The 21,806-nt window shown below is 38.5% G+C and overlaps 3 protein-coding genes across 6 annotated transcripts; 2 read left to right on the top strand and 1 right to left on the bottom strand.

Annotated features, from left to right (window-relative positions):
• The first annotated feature begins 716 nt into the window (after nucleotides 1-716).
• On the top strand, nucleotides 717-12,565 carry LOC124641680. 3 transcript variants are annotated; one of them, XM_047179844.1, is made up of 9 exons: nucleotides 717-875; nucleotides 1,004-1,195; nucleotides 1,567-3,097; nucleotides 3,232-3,321; nucleotides 3,988-4,077; nucleotides 5,493-5,582; nucleotides 6,067-6,192; nucleotides 7,413-7,503; nucleotides 7,981-12,565. In XM_047179844.1, exons 1-9 carry the CDS (start codon nucleotides 811-813, stop codon nucleotides 11,259-11,261), a joined length of 5,556 nt encoding a protein of 1,851 aa, XP_047035800.1. In that variant the 5' UTR covers nucleotides 717-810; the 3' UTR covers nucleotides 11,262-12,565. The 3 variants fall into 3 exon arrangements, with proteins under 3 accessions (XP_047035800.1, XP_047035799.1, XP_047035801.1); XM_047179843.1 differs by having other exon boundaries at nucleotides 1,567-3,115; XM_047179845.1 differs by lacking the exon at nucleotides 3,988-4,077 and having other exon boundaries at nucleotides 1,567-3,115.
• Nucleotides 12,566-12,644: 79 nt separating this feature from the next.
• LOC124641681 lies at nucleotides 12,645-15,175 on the bottom strand. 2 transcript variants are annotated; one of them, XM_047179848.1, is made up of 3 exons: nucleotides 15,036-15,175; nucleotides 13,705-14,696; nucleotides 12,645-13,247 (listed from the first exon to the last, which is right to left on the bottom strand). In XM_047179848.1, exons 2-3 carry the CDS (start codon nucleotides 14,672-14,674, stop codon nucleotides 12,829-12,831), a joined length of 1,389 nt encoding a protein of 462 aa, XP_047035804.1. In that variant the 5' UTR covers nucleotides 14,675-14,696; nucleotides 15,036-15,175; the 3' UTR covers nucleotides 12,645-12,828. The 2 variants fall into 2 exon arrangements, with proteins under 2 accessions (XP_047035804.1, XP_047035803.1); XM_047179847.1 differs by lacking the exon at nucleotides 15,036-15,175 and adding an exon at nucleotides 14,880-15,029.
• Nucleotides 15,176-15,518: 343 nt separating this feature from the next.
• LOC124641682 (nucleolar protein 56) lies at nucleotides 15,519-21,233 on the top strand. Its single transcript, XM_047179849.1, has 8 exons — nucleotides 15,519-15,663; nucleotides 15,736-15,940; nucleotides 16,325-16,492; nucleotides 17,797-17,995; nucleotides 18,221-18,484; nucleotides 18,983-19,137; nucleotides 19,845-20,015; nucleotides 20,917-21,233. Exons 1-8 carry the CDS (start codon nucleotides 15,661-15,663, stop codon nucleotides 21,132-21,134), a joined length of 1,383 nt encoding a protein of 460 aa, XP_047035805.1. The 5' UTR covers nucleotides 15,519-15,660; the 3' UTR covers nucleotides 21,135-21,233.
• Nucleotides 21,234-21,806: the final 573 nt, after the last annotated feature.

Raw genomic sequence — 21,806 nt, 5'->3', positions numbered from 1 at the left:
AAAATAAACAACCTTACAAAAATAAATGAAATCCCACCCAAAACAAAAATGTGAAAGACTGCCAAGTTCGATAATATGGGAATGCTTCGCCTATAAAAGAAGTGAGATCTGAATAAGTACCAAGTTCCATACACATACCTCAGTTTAAAATAGTTGCTTTTTAATGATGTTACTTGGCAAGTTTTAATAGAAAATGAAATACTTGATTCATTGCGTTTAGTAGGTTTATAACGGTGTATGAAAACTTGCCAAGTAACTTCATTAAAAAGCAACTATTTTTAACTGATGTATGTGTATGGAACTTGGTACTTATTCAGATCTCACTTCTTTTATAGGCGAAGCATTCCCATATTATCGAACTTGGCAGTCTTTCACATTTTTGTTTTGGGTGGGATGTCAATCGACGTCACTGATCAGTCACAATAACGTCAAACTCGAACCAAAATTGTTTTTATTAAGCTATTGCATAGCTTCTATCGCATGCCTTGAGCTCGGAGACCAAATCCAGAAATTCCGTAACGAAAAAACCTCACGCTCCCCACTCCGACGGGCACGGAGGTGTGGCTTGAACGCCGTGCATTGTCTAACGTCGTGTCAGTTCGGCAGTCTTCGACACGGCGCTGTGTGTCGTGCGATTAGACGTATTGTACGACTTTACGGAACTCGCCCGAATCGAGACGAGCTGCTCCGAAATCGGACGAATACATAATCAGCTGTTTGTGAGAAAGTATATAGGTATAAAGGTATAAGTATTTATCTATAACAGTGAACGGCTGTACTTGTAAAATTTGTGTATAAAGTGTTTTGAATATGAATGAACAAAGTGCATTTATTATTAATGAAGAAAGTCACGAAAAAATAGTGAAAGAAGATGAGTGAGTACTCTATATACCTACATTTTATTATTATCACAAATGCAGTATTAATTCTAAATTGAAAATATAATACTGCTATATATAAAGATAACCTCAATTATTTATACCTAGATATTTTCGTTTTATAGAGAAGAAAAGCGTAAAGAGCTAGCAAGAAAAAAGACTAATGCACGTCAAAGGGCATATTATCAGCGTCAGAAAGATTTGAAAAAAAATGCAGGATTAATAAAAAAAACAGTACCAAAATCAAATGCTGAACGTCAAAGGAAATTTCGTCAAAAATTTCGTCAACATAATGCAGAAAAATCTTACATGGATATGTAAGTTGATTTAATAATATAATATTTATTTAATAAAAGAAAAATTTGTTTTCCTATCGGTCACCACGCTCACAAAGTGTAACTTGAATCAGTTGACAGCTGTCAGTTTTCAAGGGAGAGTTTCAATTGTTTGGAATGACTGACTTTTATATGGTGTTCTAATTTTCGCACATTTTTATTCTATTTACTTTGTTTGAAAAATGCATTTTTTTATTTTTACGTCTTTTTCTTTTTCTTTTGCGCTAATCGACATATAATAACCAGTATATTAACGCATTTCATTTAATGTGATTGTGAACGACACACCGGTATAGGCAAGAACAATACTGCCTGAGCTGTAATAATCGTTCTAATAGAATACTTGGTTTTAGTGTTAGTGTCTCGTCAAGAATGCCTGCACGGAGTACGTTACGCCGTCAGGCAAGAAAAATAATTTTTAATGTGGCGAATTATATGCAAAAGGAGAAAGACGAAGGGGTGCATAATGTAGCACAGGTGCAGCGCCGGACTGCCGAGGCTACGGGGGTGTCTATACGCACCGTCTCCAACATTCTGAGGGAAGCCAAAAAAGGCGACCCCAATTCTGACTTCCGCACTCCAGGGAAGAACAGGAACAAGCCAAGCCCCATTACCGGCATTGATGACTTCGACAAAGGCGTCATTAAACGTTGCATATACACTTTCCATGTCAAGGAAAAAGCTATGCCCTCTATATCCCGGTTACTCACGAAACTGCAAACCGAAATAAACTTTAAAGGCTCTGCGAGTAGCCTCAGCCGAATTATTAAAGAATTAGGTTTTAAAAAGCGAAAAACCGAAAACAATAAAATGGTGTTTGTAGAGAGAACTGATATTAGACTAAAGAGAATCGAATATCTTAAGCAAATAAAGAAATACAGGGATGAAGGAAAGAAAATTGTGTATACAGCCGAAACATCGGTTTGTCTGTCACATCCAAAAGGCGTGGAGAAATCTGATGATGTAGATAAAAGTTTGAAAGGACAAAAAATTGTTGCTATCCATGCAGGTTCTGAAGATGGCTTTGTGGCGAATGGCCTGTTAATGTTTGTTAAAGCGGGGACAAAGTCTGACAAAGATAACATGAACTTCACCAAGTATGAAACTTGGCTACGAACACAACTTATACCTAATTTACCTCCCAATTCAGTTGTTGTTATAGACAACGCACCCTATCATAACAAGCTGAGAGATCCAGCTCCAGCCTCCTACTCTCGGAAAGAGGATATGGAAGCCTGGCTAACGGAAAAAGGCATTCCGTATGAAGATAATATGCTGAAACCCGAGCTTTACCAATTGATATGCCAGAATAAAAGCGCCAGTAAGGAATTCATGATTGACCATATATTGGCAGAACATAACCATGTTGTTCTGCGTTCCCCACCTCATCACCCAGATTTAAGCCCCATAGAGATGGCTTGGGCTGCTGTCAAAGGTTACGTTACCTCTCGGAACGTCAACTTTGATGCTGACCAGGCAATGCAATTCATTGAGGAAAAAGTCAGTTCAATGGGGCAAGAGGTCTGGATGACCATGTGCAATCAAGTTAAGGAAATTGAGGGTGAATACTTAGCCAGTGACCATGTAGTGGACAATATGACGGAAAGTCTGATTATTGACACCGATGACAGTTCTGAATCAGAATATGAGTCTGAAGACGATGATGAAGTGATTTCAGACTATAATGAAATGGAAGATCCACTTGGGTTGAGCGAGGTTAAAGTATCTGTATCAAAAGATATTCATAGTACTTCTAAAGTTATTCAACCACCTGTATTTCAAATAAATAATATTAAAAAGGAAAAGGTCGATATCCCACCTGCATGCTCTAGTCGCTTGCGGATGTTACTGGCTCCAGCTACATGCACCGTGTATAACCCTAAAGTAAGCTTTATATCTCAGGTACGGCCTTTTGTTTCCTTTTGTGTGTAAACAATCTCTGAACAAATTTCATCTCGATTGATTCTCAACTTTTTAATGTACTTAGTGTGTTTTAACTGTTATGATAATACTTTCAGGAAACATCAAATTTGTCCAGAAGTGCAGAAGGAACTACCTCAGATAATGTGTATGATGAACTATTAGAAGTTAAACAAGAATTTGATGTGGTAATTATCTATCTACTTATGTTATGATGAAGACACCTACAAATCAGCCTGAATTAATATAAATGAATAAAAATTATATACAGGCCGATTTGTAAATGTTTATCAGCCTTTTATCGTCTTCCACTGTTGGGAACAGGTCTCCCTCCTCGTACACAGAGAAGGATTGAGGATACATTTTTTTAATACTTCTTACTTTTCTAATATACGTTCTACTTGCGCATTGTGTGCCAAAATACAACCTGGCAGATTTTCATGAATTCTGTAATTCACTTCCCTACTTTTGAGAAAATTGCACACCTGTCTAAATCTCAAAATGCCTGTCAAAAGCGGCAAACGCCTGTCATATGGTAACCCTAAGTAAGGGTGCATCTACACGGTGCGAGTAGCCTGCGCATGTTGAGGCACATGCGCAGGTAACATGCATTTAAAAAAAACGGATCCAGCGACTCGCGCATGTACCAAAGTGCTCTTGTCACTTGCGCATGTTAACTTGCTCCAGCTACATGCACCGTGTATAACCCTTAAATAAATTTTATAGGTATTTAAGGTTTGGCCTTTTGGTTCCCGCATGGTAACCGCTCTCTGACCCATATTTCATCTTAATTGGTTCTATGGTCTCGACAATTTTAATGTAGTGTGTTTCAACTGTGGTGTTAATACTTTCAGGAAATACCAAGTTTGTCCAGAAGTGCAGAAGGAACTGCCTCAGAGAATGTGTATGATGAACTATTAGAAGTTAAACAAGAATTTGATGTGGTAATTATCTATCTACTTATGTTATGATGAAGACACCTACAAATCAGCCTGAATTAATATAAATGAATAAAAATTATATACAGGCCGATTTGTAAATGTTTATCAGCCTTTTATCGTCCCACTGCTGGGAACAGGCTTCCCTCCTCTCACACAGAGAAGGATTGAGGATATATATTTATAATACAGCTACATGCACCGTGTATAACCCTAAAGTAAAGGACAATGCCAGGGTCTGGGCTCAAAATTTGCCCAGCAGTGGGAGTAGTTCCAGCTGGTTCCATAGTGCACTCTGAACACGAAATCCAAATATTTTTAAAATCGGTCCCAGAGGTCCCGAGAAAAACCGGTTCTAATGTTCAACTTGAACAGTCACTTTATAAAGCCCAAGCCATTTGCCCAGTAGTGGAAATTGTCAAAATAGGTTCCTTACTTCACTCTTAACGCGGAATTCAAATATTTTTGAAATCGGTCCCAGAGGTCCCGAGAAAACCCGGTTCTAATGTTAGCCAGTCATTATTAGCATGCCATTTTAAGCAGCCACAAACCTAACAACCTCTTTTCTTGAAATAACAATCAGATAGTTAAATAGTGGTATAATAATATAGTGGTTTCACTGTTAACAGGATAAAAAAAAAAACAGAAATAGACATTTAAAGGTAATTGTTGTTTCTCTTGCTTTTCAGTCTCTATCTACCACAATCAGTCCTAAGTTCGTGTAGCGTCATGCAATTAATATCCGTAATGGCAATGGAAAAATCTTATCAAGACGAATAGAATAAGCTCGAACACGAGGTAATTAGTATTTATCGTTGAGGAGTTCCCTCGTCTCTCTGTCGTCTCCATTGTCAGGTCAGATCTTACCCTGCACTGTTTTGTGGTGTCTGAGACATATGACCGAATGACAAGTTTTATTCGATATGTGCCTACAATTTTTGAGAATCACTGCCGATTTTTTTTGGGTTTCCACCACCAGACCCTGGACCGGGTGACAAAGGAACATTTTTTGAAGTCGGTAAAAAAAATTCTCGTTCAATACCTCGTATTTGTCGATTAATATTATAATGCATTTCAATTAAGGTAATAAAAGTGGAATAGTTAAGAGTTCGTAAGCATATTTTTCGTAATATTGAATAAGAGTCAAACCAGTTTTTCTCAGGACTCCTGGGATAGATTTCGAAATATTTCGGTCTGGGACCTATTATAAACCTATGGACTTATTATACACCATGCAGTTACTGTGGGCAACTCTTGAGCCCAACTTCCATACAAAGAATAGAATTGTCCTTTATATTTAAGGTTTGGCCTTTTGGTTCCCGCATGGTAACCGCTCTCTGACCCAAATTTCATCTTGATTGGTTCTGTGGTCTCGACCGTTTTATATTAGTGTGTTTTAACTGTGATGATAATACTTTCAGGAAACATCAAGCTTGTCCAGAAGTGCAGAGGGAACTGCCTCGGAGAATGTGTATGATGAACTATTAGAAGTTAAACAAGAATTTAATATGGTAATTATTATTATTTATCTACTTATGTTATGATAAAGTAATGAAATGGAAGATCCACTTGGGTTGAGCCAGGTTAAAGTTCCTGTAAAAGTAACAAATCAGCCTCATTATCTCCCAAGTCTTCCCAATCATGTTGGGGTCGGCTTCCAGTCTGAACTGAGTACCAGTATTTTAAAAGGAGCGACTGCCCTATCTGACCTCCACAACCCAGTTACCCGGGCAACCCAATACCCCTTGGTAAGATGGTCGTCAGGCTTACTGGCTTCTGACTACCCATAACGACTGCCGAAGATGTTCACTGACAGCCTACAGTTTGACGTGCCCTCCGAAACACAGTCATTGGTGTCAAGATATACTTAGAAAGTACATACAAACTTAGAAAAGTTGCATTGTGCTCATACTTGAGAGATTGGTTCTTTACCCACTAGACCACCACGACTTTTTTAGCTTTACAATAATTAATTATGATATTAATTTTGTACAGGATATAAAAGAAGAGCCTTGTTTCGAGGTTCCGATCACAAATAATTTCACTGCTGAAGCTTGGCCACGTTATAGTATTCACACACACGAAGTTCAGAATGACCCACTAGCAGATCATGCCGACAGCGTAAGTAAAGTTATGCAGTAGAGTTTAATTTTTGACATTTTGACGGTCATGATCACCAGTAAAGTTGGAATATACTATATACACATCCTTATGTACTACCCCCTATATAGATATACCTCCTTATGTAGGTCATCATCCTCCTGCCCTTATCCCAATTTCATTTGGGGTCGGCGCAGCATGTTTTCTTCTTCCATACTCCTCTATCTCCCGTCATCTCTATCTCCTTATGTAGGTACTTTTCCTAAATCGGGTGACTGCTGGTAAATAGTGATCGACTTTAACACGTGGTTGTACTCAAGATTACAAACAATTTTCCCTAAGAAACTATTTTAAAATATTTCTTTAGGAAAGTTGTTTGTAATCACGCGAGTAGAATCACCCTTAAAATTATCGGTCACTCATTACCAGTCAGCCTATATACTCTATCTATATATTGCCTTGTTTTGTTGTAGGCTTTACATTCGAGTGCTTTTTTATATAAGGAGACTAGTGCCCATTTTCACCAACAAATACCCAAATTTAGGGATCCCCTAAGAGCATTTAGGGAACACTTAATACTACTTTCGTATTCACCAAAGTTTAAGTGTCTCTTATAACCTTTATTATTGGGGGAGCCCTTATCCTAAGTGACACTTAGGGAAACGTTAAGAGAATGTTGGTGAAAACGGGCATAGGCAACTGAATAAAAGCCTAAGAGCTCTCCTCTACGAATGAGCAAGCGGACAATGAAATATTTCTTCAAATCAGACTAATAGTTTCACACACTAGACAAGGCCCAGCATTACATCAGATTTGATAAACCACAAGTCCTTGCAAGAGAAAACCGATTCCTACCTAGGATGATTCGCGAGGCTATTGAAATTAAAAAACATCCAAATTTCAATAGAGAAGATGGCTGGTGCATACCACCTGCTTGGAATCCCATCATAGAAACTATTAAATCAAAATCCAAGCCTACAACTGCTCGACCTATGGATACGGTGAGCTCGTTTTGCGTGAATCGGATTGTCAATAATAATCAACAAAATGTAGGGTAGCTGTTTGTAACTAATATATCAAGACGACCAACACCTTAGTCTGCCAGTGACCATGGATGCTGTAAAGGATCCGAAACGTCGGGATTAAATAATATTAATATAACGCGATAAAATCCGTAAAAGTAGTTTTATTTAAATTCATAAAGATATAATCCTGTCTCTATTAATTACTCTTTTTTACAGGTGCCAAGTTCCAGTGTGCCAGTTGTTCCCTCATCTCATCCGGTTTCGCAACCTGAGGATGGACAGCCACCAACAAAACGTTTGAAAAAAGGTACCGTCGTTTTTGCTTTCTATTTTTATCTTACCATTGTCCTTCTTATCTGAGCTTTTATTCATCGTCATTATGTATACTGTACTGACATTTTTTTTCTCAGGTCCAAATTACGTGGTAATTCTGAGAGGATCAAGAGGTTTTCCGATTGCCCCAGCAACGAAGTAAACATCATCCTCCGAGCCTTTTCCCCAACTATGTTGGGGTCGGCTTCCAGTCTAACCGGATTCAGCTGAGTACCAGTGCTTTACAAGAAGCGACTGCCTATCTGACCTCCTCAACCCAGTTACCCGGGCAACCCAATACCCTTTGGTTAGACTGGTGTCAGACTTACTGGCTTCTGACTACCCGTAACGACTGTCAAGGATGTGTCAAGGAAGGACGAATGACAGCCGGGACAGTACAGGAAATGTGTATTTTACAAAACTTTCAAATGACTTCATTTCATTTGGAATTAAAATATTTTGTGTTCCATAGAAATCACCACGCTCAACATGTTGGATCCCTGTGCGCACATTCCTTCAACATCCAGTACACCGATGGAGACCGAGGATGCTTTGCCGTCAACGTCTGCAATACCCACCACTGCCGAAAAAAATGCCCTGCGAAATCGTGAGTACAGAAAACGTGTAGCAGCTACTAGAACCCCAGAACAGGCCGCGGCGTTTGCAAGAAAAGCCGCTGAAAGACAACGCAAAGCGTACCATCTACGTAGAGCTGCAAATTTAGCTCTCGCCAGCGGCACGGTGGCGACAACTAAAATTGTACAAACCAGCGCTCAGCGAAAACGTGCATCTCGACAGCGTCAAGCCGAACGAGTTAGGAGTGCTGCACAACCCAGTACTCCATCGAATCAAGCAGCAGTGACCTGGTCTACAAAATGGTCTTCGTCAATACATCGATTCAAATCTACTTTCCTGGATAACGATTTTGGCCATACTTGTTCGGTTTGCGATAGATTATGGTTCAGAAATGACCTTAAAGCCATCACTGCTGCACAAATGCAGATAATCTCAGATTGGTGTGTTAAGGAAAATCGGCAAGTACACGCCCAGGAATTTACATTGGTTTGCGCCAACTGTAAACGTTCGCTGAATACAGGAAAGCTTCCGAGTCTTGCGAAGATGAACGGCTTCACATATCCTGAGGTACCTCCAGGTCTACCGCCATTGGATCCAATCAGTGAACGGTTGATCTCACCACGTCTGCCATTTATGCAAATACGTCGACTCCGTCATGATTTCTCATATGGGATCATTGGACAAGTGATCAACGTTCCAGTCGACGTGCAAGAAATGGTGAAATGCTTACCTCGGCAACTGGATGAGGACGAAGTAATCAATGTCAACATAAAACGGAATCTTGCGCACAAAACGAATTACATTAGCGGATACACGTCTAAACGTACGATCAAGGAATGGTTGGATGTACTTCAGAAGTCGAGCCTTTATCGTTTATACGATATCAAAGTAGATTTGTCGAAGCTACAGCTTACAGTGTCATCAGAAGAAATCCTGCCGGATGAACCTGGTCCTCGCATCGAAGCAATTTCTGCTGAATATACACCTGAATCTGAAATTCTTGCTGCTAGACAGCACACACTATTGTGGAACGAAGAGGATTGTCTTGACATCGCACCAGGACATTGGGCAACGGCTCTCAACATCATTTATGACCGTCATGCTGAAGAATTATCATTTCCTGCAATATACTTCGGAGAACCACGTCGTTTCAACATGGGAGTTACGGTGACACCTTATATGATGGCGACCAGTGAAATAAGACGAAGTGACAGACGCGGCGCCACGCCTCAAAAAATTTTGTACGTTGCTATGAAGATCTTACGTCTACGCATGGTGGATGGAATTTACAGCACGTTCCGGAAAGTGCCGGTTACAGAAAACGTAACTCGACGAATGTTAGAAGACCCAGAATTTCTTAAAGAATTTGTTATACAAAACCTTGCCTTTATGAAATCAGTGCCAAACTCCGTCCAGTACTGGACCTCTCGCAAACGGGATCTCTTTGCTATGCTCCGTCAACTTGGGAAGCCGACCATCTTTCTCACTCTAAGTGCAAATGAAGTACGCTGGTTGACATTACTGAACTTACTCCTCAAATTGAGTAAGAAATATCCTGGCAAAGTTGCTGAAGATCTAAACACATCAGAGCGGTGCAGCTTAGTGAGTGACGATCCAGTCACGTGCTGCATATATTTTCACAAACTTGTTGGTACATTGATGAACATGTTGAAAGCGAAGTCGAATTATAATCCGTTCGGCCAATACTTTGTTAAGGATTATTTTCTTCGCATTGAGTTCCAGCATCGCGGAAGTCCCCACGCTCATATTTTACTGTGGTTGAACAACGACCCCCTCGAAACCGTTTCAGAAAATATGCCCAACACCATCGAACTTGTGGAGAAACTAAGTTCAGTTGCAAAAGAAGATGTGCCTAACGATACCATCTACTCCAACCAAATACATAAGCACACTTTCACCTGCACGAAACGAGGCGAAACGACTTGCAGATTTGGAATCCCGTACTGGCCAATGTTGACTACCCGTGTATTGGTACCAATGCCAAAAACTGATGGACGCCGCGTTGCATTCCAGAAAAAGGGTAAAGAGCTACGAACTTCCCTTAGCGACCGTACATATGCTAGCATGGACGACTTTTTGAGGGATCATAGTTTGACGTTCGATACATACCTCGACGTAGTGCGTTCAACTCTGCGCAGGCCAACATTGTTGTTCAAACGCAACTTCGACCAACTGATGACGAACACATTCAACCCTTACCTTGCTGGTGAAATTAATTCCAACATTGACATCCAGTTTGTCTTAGATGATTATAGCTGCGCACAGTACGTCGTGGAATACGTTAACAAATCGGCTCGCGGAATGGGTAACTTGAATCGAGAGCTGGTGAAAATGATGCAAGAGCATCCTGACCGGGACTACACGGGCCAATTGAAGGCTTTGAGTATTAAACTTCTAAATGCAGTTGAAATGTCGGCCCAAGAAGCAGCGTGGTATTTATTGCGACAACCGATGAGCGAAACAAGCCGTCAAGTCGTGTACATACCATCAGTATGGCCATCGGAGAGACAACGTTGCCGCAAACGTCGTGTACAAATGAATCGCGAAGGAATTGATGCTGACAGTACAGACGTATGGACCAAAAATGTCATTCAGCGATATGAAGAACGACCTCCTTCCTTGGAACCTGTATATTTGGCCGAGTTTGCTTCGTGGTATTTCAAACGTCAAGATTTCATCGACAATGAAGACGACGTGGACGTGCATGAGTATGAAAATTTGGAACCAGAGACCGAAGAAGAAACGACGTCAAGACAATATCGCAGACGACAGATGGGACGGATCATACGATACAGGCATTACGAGGTAGATGACATTGTCAACTATCAACGTGAGATGGTGCTGCTGTATCTGCCCTTCCGCAATGAATTATCTGAAATTGTTGATTGCAATAAATTTCTACAATTATACAACGACAACAAGGATGTCATCATGGAACGCCGTCAGATATACGAGAAAAATCTTAACATCGACAGTGTGCTACAGGAGCTTGAAGCAATGATGATTCTGCAAAATTCTAACAGCACAGAACCAGCGGAAACTGAGGCAAGGAGAGTGTCTGTCGAACAGTCTTCAGAAGGTGCCGAAAATAACGATGACGTGAATCAAATCGTTCCACGAGAAGGATTTTCGGTTGTAAAGAACGTAGCAATGTGATGCCAAAAACAGAAGTACTGTGAGCTGATTCGAACTACCAACCCTGAACAACGTGAGCTGAAAATTACGTTGTAATTCTGAGAGGAGCAAGAGGTTTTCCGGTTGCCCCACCAACGAAGTAAACACTGGTTCTATATGACTGAAACTGGTTATAATTGATAGAATACTATAATTTTCTTTATGGTAATGGACTGAAAATAATCACAATATTATTATCAAATCGCGGTCCACGCGTGTTTGAGGCGAGGAAAAGAAAAAGAACTTTGTGTACATTGTCACCCATAGTCGACTTTGTGAATTTTGAGCAAATACTCTAGTGGGCAGAATATGGATGTTTCTCACGACGGGAGTTGCTACATCACCAACGCCTTCAACACTCTTCCCTGGAGTTACATTAGGGAGGCACTCCGGTACCATTTGTGACGGATGTCTGTGAGCGGTGATCGGGTGACTGATCGTCCTTCCGTCTCCTAGGAGACAACGGGCCCGTGTTCTTCTACGTGCTCCGCAAGGAGATTCAGTAAACCCCAGTGGGGCCCGCCAGTGCCAAGGCCTGCCGGGGCTGCGGGATTGTTCGAGAGTTACCGCGGCCCTGGTACATAACGGGCTTAAGAAGGAACATGGTGGGTTTGAGTCAGGGAGGGTTTGACACTCCCTCACGCTGTACGCACAGCGGGAGGGGAGGTCATTTGATATTTGACGATTTTCCATAAAAATATAGTACGAAACTAGGCGAGAAAATACAAGAAAATAACATTTTAATAAAAATGTTATTGTCATTTTAAAGGAATGCTGAATATGTAAGTAAAATCTCAATGGTCAAATTAGTGTTGTGCAAGCCAATTTTTTATGTTAGATAGTATAGTTATCGGCACGGATAATGAGCTCTCGGCGGAAGAGTGGGGATCGCTTTGCGCACTGTACTCTTAAGGCAATAAACCAATAAATCACTTCTGCGCAGGTGAAGGTCAGGGCTCAATCAATCAATATCCTTGCCGATGATTGTAGTATTGTTTTTTTTTTTTTTTTATGTAAAATAGTTTTAATGTATTTTAGTTGAAATTATCCTTGTTTTAATTTCAAATTGTAATATAATTATATTATTAAGTAAGTTAAAAACAGTATGTACAATTTTCATGTTTCATGTTTTATATTATATTTTTAAGTGTTTATTTGTATGTATGTAACTGTGCATTGCAGCTAGTTATAAGCAAACCCTAATATTTTTAATTGTAAATGTAATTATGGAAAACTATTACAAACATATTTCACTAATTTAAACAAATTCAAATAAAATTAAATGAAAAAGAAAATTATGATTATTTATTAAGTGCTTAACCTTTGCAGGTCTTTCAGTTGTAACTATAAATAAAAAGATTTGTATACGTATGAATCAGTCTTTAATACTTTGAATCAACCACTTATATACAAAATCGTTTTAAAGGTACGTTTTGAATGCTAGCTGCCGACTGCAACTGCCGACCGCACATGCCGCGACTGTATGAAATTATATTCACGTGAAACCGTTTTGGTGCAGTGGGCAGCTGGCATTCATAAAGCACCTTTATTAATCAGTGAAGTGATGAGAGATGAGACCCAAAATGTGAATGTAACGCTTTGCAAACTTTTTAAGCACCTTAGGCTGAGTAACAAAGGGATTAAACTTTTTCCAGCGTTCCACTGACACCTTATACTCCGTCAATAACAATTCAACAAGATATTCCATATTTTCAACGGTCTGCAACCAATTGCTTATTGAAAGAACACGGGATTCACCGTTACTGCAGAATTCCATTGTTCTTAAAATGTTCTTTGATTCCGCCCAGATTTCTTTTCTCGTTGATTTAGGGGTTATAAGGCCTACACGAGGCTTCCTGGATCTGGTGTTGAATTTTATATAGGTCATGTCGAGTGAGTCGAACAAAGTGCCGAAAAAAAAAAACAATTTGACTGTATCTTTGAATTCCGACTGAATTTTCTGAATATCTGGAAAAGATGAAAAATTTTATCGACTTTATTAAATTGAGTTCATTTTATTCTGGTGTACATAGATTTATTTACATGGATATTTTAGTTAGAGATTCCTCTTTTTTTACAATGTTAAATAATGATTATAACCAAGGCGTAAGGAAAGAAGAGCGGAAACGTCATAAGGCAGGTAGGTCAGGTACCTTCTTCTAGGTCATACAAGGGTGGTAGGCATGACCAAAACAATCAGTTAAGAGTGAACTAATGACGCGTTCTGGTTCTTTGAGCAATCTTTCAACGATTTTTAGTATGTACTACAAAAATTGGGCAGGTTCCAAAGGAGTATAATGGCAGAGACAGTAAACTTCCTTGTAACCCAAATACCCACATTTAGGTGCACTACTTTCTTAGGACATTTTCTGTTATGGCATCTCTGCTCATTGTTTCGTTCATCATGATTATTATTATTACTTACTCATTATAAATCCCATAACTGCTCCTACTTCGCAATTTACTACTTCTATGGCTGAATCCACACTACTTCTAGAAACCCTATTGGGATACACATGTTTTTCTGTCAGAAGTGGTAACAATTTATACTGGCTGCCAACCTCTTGATTGTACAGAGCAACTACGTGCTCCCATTTACCAACTCTTACTTCACCTTCTAATTCATATCTTAAATTATGATCCATCAAATTATTACGTAACACTTTCATAAGGTGTCTAGGATTGTATAGAGGTATTATTTCTTCTCCATTAACTTCAAATATATTTTTTCCTAATAATTTTCCTTGTCTCAAATATTGTTTCATAGTATCTCTGATAAGCCAATCAATTGTGCAAACATTCAAATTGCTGCAGTTACATACTGTTGCTATCGCGGTAAGCCCTATTGCTTGCAACTTTGATATTATAAGCTTTATTTGAGTTGATAAATCTATGACTGGTGTGGTACTTGAAAAAAATATATATGAGATTGGTTGTACATAGTCTGTTTTCACTCCTCTCACTGTAAATACCAGAGCTTGATGATAAATATTTTTATGTCTTACTGATCTTCTTAAATGGGTAGAAAGACTAATGTTCTCAAATTGTAAGATGCATATCTTCTTCTTTGATGTCATTTTTCTTACTTTTCTTTTCAATTGGTGAAATAAATGCTCATTGATTGCCGAATGTAAGGAAATTCTACTGACTGTATGTGATTTTCTGCAGTGTTGAGGTTTATTCTTATTATTTATTATGTTTCTGCCTCTAACTATTCGGAAACTCAACTTATGTGTCCCCTCTCTGTTTTGTAGCTCTGTGATAGCATTTGCAGCTGATTTAAATTTTCTAAGTGCTGTCTTAAATGGAGCATTTTGTGGCATTTTTAGTGCTCTCCTTAGTTTTATCATACCATCATTATTTTGTCCTTGTAGTTTATTTAGCTTGTCCAGCATGATGATCAGTTAATTACTCTATCTGAAAGTAAAGTTTGGCGAGTTACTTTATGGTAAGTAGGTAAAATGTGTGTATAAAACTGATCAAAATAATTTGTAGCATTTTTTTAATAATGTAGCAGATTCGAGGCAACTATTTGATAATTTTATCATGCATATTTAATTAATAAAACCGGTGACAATCTATTCAAATAATTTATCTTACCAGCGAAGCTGAATCGCCTTTATCCACAGAATAAGCCAAGTTATCTTAAAATCGAACCACTTTAATAAGTCCTACCTAACGTCAACTATTAAATTAGCTACCTAACGTAGCGTAGGTCGCAAATCGTTTAATTATTTTTTTGAATTGAAAACTTACCTTCTTCCTAATTTGACATTACAAGAACTACTGGCTACGTTTCTTTTTGTTCAATCAACGAAATAATATGTAGCAATTACAAATAAATAATGATGTAACAAATTGTTAAATTAATCTCTAAGTAGAAAAAAAATTGTAGGTAGATTAACCACTGCTAGTACATATTTTTATTTACTTTTAAATACTTAAATATGCACTACAAGGAATTTTATGTTAGAATACCTGAGTATGAGTCTATATATTACTTTACTCTTTGGTATGAGTAAAACGAATTACACACAAAGTTCGAGTTGGATGCGGAAATTAAGCATAGGAACGTTTCATTATACGTAATATGTGTGTTTGATGGATAAGAAAATATTTATACTATTCTATAACAAAATGTTATAAATTAAATTATCTTACATGTAATTGGTAAAAATTTTATAATTATTGTATATTTTATTGTTTGAGTACGTGGAATTCAATCAAATTGCTTTTTAATCAAATTTACAACTTCGTATTGCGTGGTACGAAACATAAACATAACCTCAAATTGTTATCAAATATAGCGGGGGAGCAAACAAAACTCACGTGTTTGTTTCTCCCCGAAAAATGCAAATAAATTGAAGTAGAAAATACCAAAATGGTGCGTTATATCGTTATTTGTCTTCATTTAATTTAAAAGAAGTGTTAGTGTTAAAGTTTTGTGTTATTTCAGAGTAAGTTGTATGTGTTGTACGAACACAGCGCGGGCTTCGCGCTGTTCAAAGTGGCGGAGTTTGAGGAGTTGGCAGCTTTCCTGCCGCAGGTCGAGGAGTCCGTGACTGACTTGCAGCGCTTCAACTCCGTGGTGACCCTGAGCGGCTTCCAACCATTCAAATCGGCGGTGGTTGCTTTGGAAAACATCAATGCGGTGTCCGAAGGTTAGAACCCGCGTGGTAGTTATTACTAACATGTCATTCATTCATTAAACAATTTGATTAAAATTATAAAATTTTGTAGTGTAATCATAGTTTTATGTCAACAATAACGGACATGCACTTAGAAAATTAGTGATGGTAAAACATAAAACCTTTTTTACAATTCTTTGACCTTATTTTCTTATCTAACTAAAACGCCTGTCCATATTGTGCTTAGCGTGTTGACTTCATGTTATTAAAACTGCAGGGAGAAGAGAAAACTAGCTATTTTATAGGTAGTAGATGAATAGATAACCTACTAAAGTATTTACTAACACAGTTAATGAAAATATTATTACCTTATTTACACTACAATAAACCAAATTAACTGATGTCTATGTCAAACAGGTATTCTGCCTGAAGACCTGAACCTTTTCTTGGAGGGGGCGCTGCCAAAGCGTAAGAAGCGCAGCAAATGTACCCTGGGCGTGTTGGATCCCAAGCTGGGGGCGGCCATCAGCGAGGCCCTCGAGATACCATGCTCACACACTGGTGCTGTTCCCGAGATTCTACGAGGTAAGTGTTAAACATGCTGGATTAAGTTTGTTAAATGAAAACTATTGCAGTCAAAACCGTTTATGGCAACATGGTTTAGAACAATATAAGGGTAGTACATGATATAGTACATGAAAATCGAAAAACTGACATCCAGATGGATGTCAGTTTTTCAGTATCACTGACATCCATATGGATGTCAGTATAGTCAAAGTCTAAATATTCTTCGAAATAGCCCTTTCAGGTTATAACTCTATACACATATAATATGTAGAAATAATAAAATCTATATTTTGAGCACAATTTGATCTATTGCAAGTGTAACTATTTCACTTGTGGTAATAATATTAGTGCTAAAGCAATTGCAGGTATATCCACACATGAGCCTTATTATTAGTGTATTGTGTATGAAATAATCTGCTACAATAACTGTAAGGGCCTTACTACAAAAACTTTAAACCCTGTTTTACACTTGTCTAATAAAATTTTGGCTGCAAAATGAACCATATGTCAACGTCATAATTTGACATTTTTTTAGACAAGGCATAAACTGACGTTTAAAAGTTTTTGTGGTAAGACGGTAAATTTTTACATGAATTATTTTGTAAGAAAACATACTTGTGTCTATGCTTGTACTGTAGACCGCACATCAGTGGTAACTGTCATGCACCTTAACTCAATAGTAATAAGTACGATTTTCCCATAAAACTGTTACCACTGACCTGAAGTTGACTGTACAAGGTACCTAATATGAGTGATTCATATACAGCACAATTGTTGTAAACGTGAATGTGGTTCCAAAACTAAATCCTCAGTACCAGTTATTATTTTCATTTTTTTATTGTTTGAAAAGGTACATTTTAAGTTTTATGACATACATAGTGTAAAGCACTGGTACTCAGCTGAATCCGGTTAGACTGGAAGCCGACCCCAACATGATTGGGACAGGGCTCGGAGGATGATGATGATGACATACATAGTGTCCAACAAAACTATACACGTTATTTGTCTATTGGATCAAAATTATTATTCTTTACAAGTGTGCGCATGTATAGACTTAGTTTCTGCACAGCAACTCGCGCAATATTTCGTAAAAAAAGTTTTGTCTGAACTACACCATCATCATCATCATCATCATCATCATCATCTCAGCCATAGGACGTCCACTGCTGAACATAAGCCTCCCCCTTTGATCTCCACAGATACCTGTACACTACACTACACCATACCTTCAGTCAATAAAGGAACACTCCCGATCGTGCGACAAATCGTGTCATCAACGTTTTTCTCCTGACAATAATATTCAAAATGCACCTTTTCTTCAGGTATCCGTCACCACTTCCACGCTTTAATCAAGGGTCTAACGCTGAAGGCATGCAGCGTGGCACAGCTCGGTCTTGGCCACTCGTACTCCCGAGCTCGCGTCAAGTTCAACGTGCACCGAGTAGACAACATGATAATACAGTCTATTGCACTCCTTGATCAGTTGGATAAGGATATCAATACGTTTTCTATGCGGATCAGGTGAATATTTGTACTTCTCACTTGTTACTAAGGGTGCATGTAGCTTGCGCACGTTGAGGCACATGCGCAGGTTACATGCAGTCCAGCGACTCGCGCATGTTCCAAATCACAATACTCATCTCCGTGCTCTTGTCACTTGCGCATGTTACTTGCTCCAGCTACATGCACCGTGTAGACGCACCCTAAGAATTCAAGGAGTATAAGTCAATGGGATTTTTTTTTCAGAGAATGGTATTCATACCATTTCCCGGAGCTGATCAACATCGTCCCAGAGAACCAATTGTACACCAAATGTGCAGAATTCATCAAAGACAGGAAAACTTTAAGCGAGGAGTCTGTAGAGCCTCTGACAGAAATCCTGGGAGACTCGGAGAAGGCCCAGGCTATCATTGATGCCTCAAAAATGTCCATGGGCATGGATATATCACCGGTGGACTTGATCAACATACAAATGTTCGCTGGAAGAGTCGTTGCACTTACTAATTACAGGTAAGACTAACGTTTGTGAATAGTTATCAATTCTGCTTCTGAAATCACGTAATCTTCAGTCCTTAGAAATATTACTTGTTGCATGTCTTTAGTTTTTGGGCACCTTCCATTTATTTATTGACCTAGCAGTTTAATGATCAGGTGAAAAGTTATGCATGGGACACTACTCTGTTACTCAAAAAGTTAGATGTGTCTCCCTATGCCTTTCTAAAAATAAACAAGACAAGAAGAGGAATAAAAATATATTCTCAACTAGCGACTCGCCCCAGCTTCGCACGGGTGCTGGATGTTATTATAATATATACCTTCCTCTTCAATCATTATAAAAATTAAAAATCTATTTAAAAAAAACGCATTTAAATCCGTTGTGTAGTTTTAAAGATAAGCCTACATAGGTACTATGGACAGAGAAAGCGACTTTGTTTTATACTATGTAGTGATATTACTCAAAAAGTTATCCCTATCCCTTTATATTTACTTTTTTTATTAAACCCTCAGGAAGCAGATATCAGAGTACCTTCACACTAAGATGGAGTCAGTGGCTCCGAACTTGACAACCCTCGTGGGAGACCAGGTCGGCGCCCGGCTCATCTCCAAGGCCGGCTCCCTCACCAGCCTCGCTAAGTACCCTGCCTCCACGCTACAAATATTGGGTAAGTTGGAAACTGACCAATTATTGATAACTAGCTTCCACCCGCGGCTTCGCCCGCGTAGAGTTCGGTTATATCGCGTTTCTAAGAGAATTCTTCAAAAGTCCGGGATAAAAAATATCCTATGTTCTTTCTCATGGTCAACTCTATCTCTTTACCAAATTTTATTAAAATCAGTTCAGTGGTTTAGACGTGAAAGCGTAACAGACAGACGAACAGGGTTACTTTCGCATTTATAATATTAGTAGGGATTGACAAAGTTCTAGGCAGCTGCCTGTAGTTGTGTAGGCCCTACAGAACTTAATCGAGACATACTTTAGTGAATTGAAAAAATCACGAGGTGCTTGCGATCTGGTTGTCATCTAACATTTTGTATTATTGAATATTTACCCCCATTAAAAAAATCTTGCGATTTCTAATAACTGTCTCGCATTAACCCCGGAAGTCCCTACATCGCCATATCACAGCTATGCTTTAACAAGCTTTCTATTTATTAGGCTAGCTCTTTATGATACAAAAATATATGTTGGAGTGTTTTTCCCACTCCCCAAGATTTTGACCATCAAATATAAAAGGTTTCAGAGATTAAGGCATCAAACAATCACGTCAGCTCAACTTATTTACATTATTGTTTCATCATCTCCCCAGCCTTTTCCCAGTTATGTAATATTTTTTAATTTGTTATATTTTATATTTTAACTTTTCTTTAGGTGCCGAAAAAGCGTTGTTCCGTGCCCTCAAGACCCGCTCGAACACACCTAAGTACGGGCTTCTGTACCACTCAACGTTCATTGGCCGCGCCGGCCTGAAGAATAAGGGTCGCATCAGTCGATACCTCGCCAACAAGTGCTCTATAGCTTCCAGGATCGATTGCTTCTCTGGTAAGAAGATGTTCTATACTAGCTTTCTGCCCGCGGTTTCATCCGAGTACTGAGATAACGGATGATCCATGAACCAGGGATGTTTTTTTCCCGGGTCTAAGCTCTAAATTTCAGCTAAATCGGCCCACGGATTCATCAATATGCTATACATATATGGATGTTATTTATTTATTGGTTTGAAATAATTATTGTCATTTTGATGTTTCTCAATTCGGTTGATGGCAATCATTTTAGCTGTAAGGGTCCGTTCAAACAGACCGGCTCGGAGAGCATCGGCGCGCATTTTTCTGTTCACACAGACCGGAGCCAATCGGCTGCGCGAGCATTAAAGAGCATGCTAACGGAGCCAAACGTCAAGAAAAAATACACGATCGGAGCCGGTCGGCTCCTCTTATTATTTCACACCGAGCGCCTCCGAGCATTCTCAATGACAAAAGCAGTGGACATCCAAACATAAACCTTACTACAAATACTAAGTACTCGATTTTCAATGTGTTAAGAATTTGCTCTTCTCTCCGAGCCGGTCTGTCTGAACGGACCCTTAATATAATAATAATCATACAAATCGACGTATATTTTTAAGTTGACGCAAACTTTGATCTATTGCAAGTGTTACCTGCACTTGTGGTAATAATAGTAGTGCTAAATAAAACGCAGTTATATCCACACACAAACGCTTAATCATGCGTATTGTGAACTAAAGATACTGCTACAATATTTATATTAAAACGAAACTTAATGACGAAATTTATATTTTGATGGCGAAAAGAGATCGCTCTTAACGATAAGACTGCCCATATGTTTTACTTTGACTAGTTATAAGTATCTATAAAGAATCTTTTTGCTAGTCAATTTCACAACTTTTTTTGTTCAACTACTGAAATGAGTCTTCCCCTTTCAGAAATACAATCATCAGTGTTTGGCGAGAAACTGCGCCAGCAAGTAGAAGACCGCTTGAAATTCTACGAAACCGGTGACATTCCCAAGAAAAACATTGAAGTTATGAAGGAGGCCTTAGACGAACTCCAACAGGCTGTTGACGCCGAAGCCAGTGCCAAGAAAAAGAAAAAAAAGAAGAAGAAGAAGGAAAAAGAGGAAGAAGCTATGGATGAGGATTAACTGTCAAAGTGACAGCTCTATTTTTAAGTCAATAGTGTCTATTTTTTTGAGATATATCGATGTGACCTCTATTGCAGTTAATAAATTACTTATAAGGTTTATATTGTGTTTTATTTAACCATTTGCTCAACATGAACAATCTATCTAGCTTATAAATTGTGTTTATTTATGAGAAAGGGATATTTCAAAGCGCGTGGGTACAATATCTAAACAATAGAAAGCCTTACACAAAAATACCGAAACTTAAGATTGCCATCAATCATCAGCAGGTGACATCATATCATATCAGACCATGAGCAGGTGAAAATTTTATCAAATACGCATAGTTTTTCAAAAATGTTTTGATGTAACAGAAAGGTCCATTAATCATCAATTAAAACTGCATTATCAGTTTCCTGAAAATCACGTCAAAAAGTTTTCAAAACGCCCACGAACTTTCTATCAAGAATTAGTCCAAAACAAAGTATCACCAGTTTCTTAGCAAATCTACAAAATTCAAATTTAGAACACACTCACGCATGCTTGGCTAACCCTTTTGATGCTAGTAACATACTAGTCATTAAAACCCTTTGAAATACACGCGAAGTCCTTAAAACCAAGATTTCGCATAGGTGCCCGCTTTTTTTGCAAAAGAGTTTAATTATACTAACACCTTGTAACCTACCTATGTTC

Source organism: Helicoverpa zea, chromosome 23 (genome assembly GCF_022581195.2).
Source record: "Helicoverpa zea isolate HzStark_Cry1AcR chromosome 23, ilHelZeax1.1, whole genome shotgun sequence".
NCBI classification, from domain to species: domain Eukaryota; kingdom Metazoa; phylum Arthropoda; class Insecta; order Lepidoptera; family Noctuidae; genus Helicoverpa; species Helicoverpa zea.
This window is presented reverse-complemented; position numbering and strand designations above follow the sequence as displayed.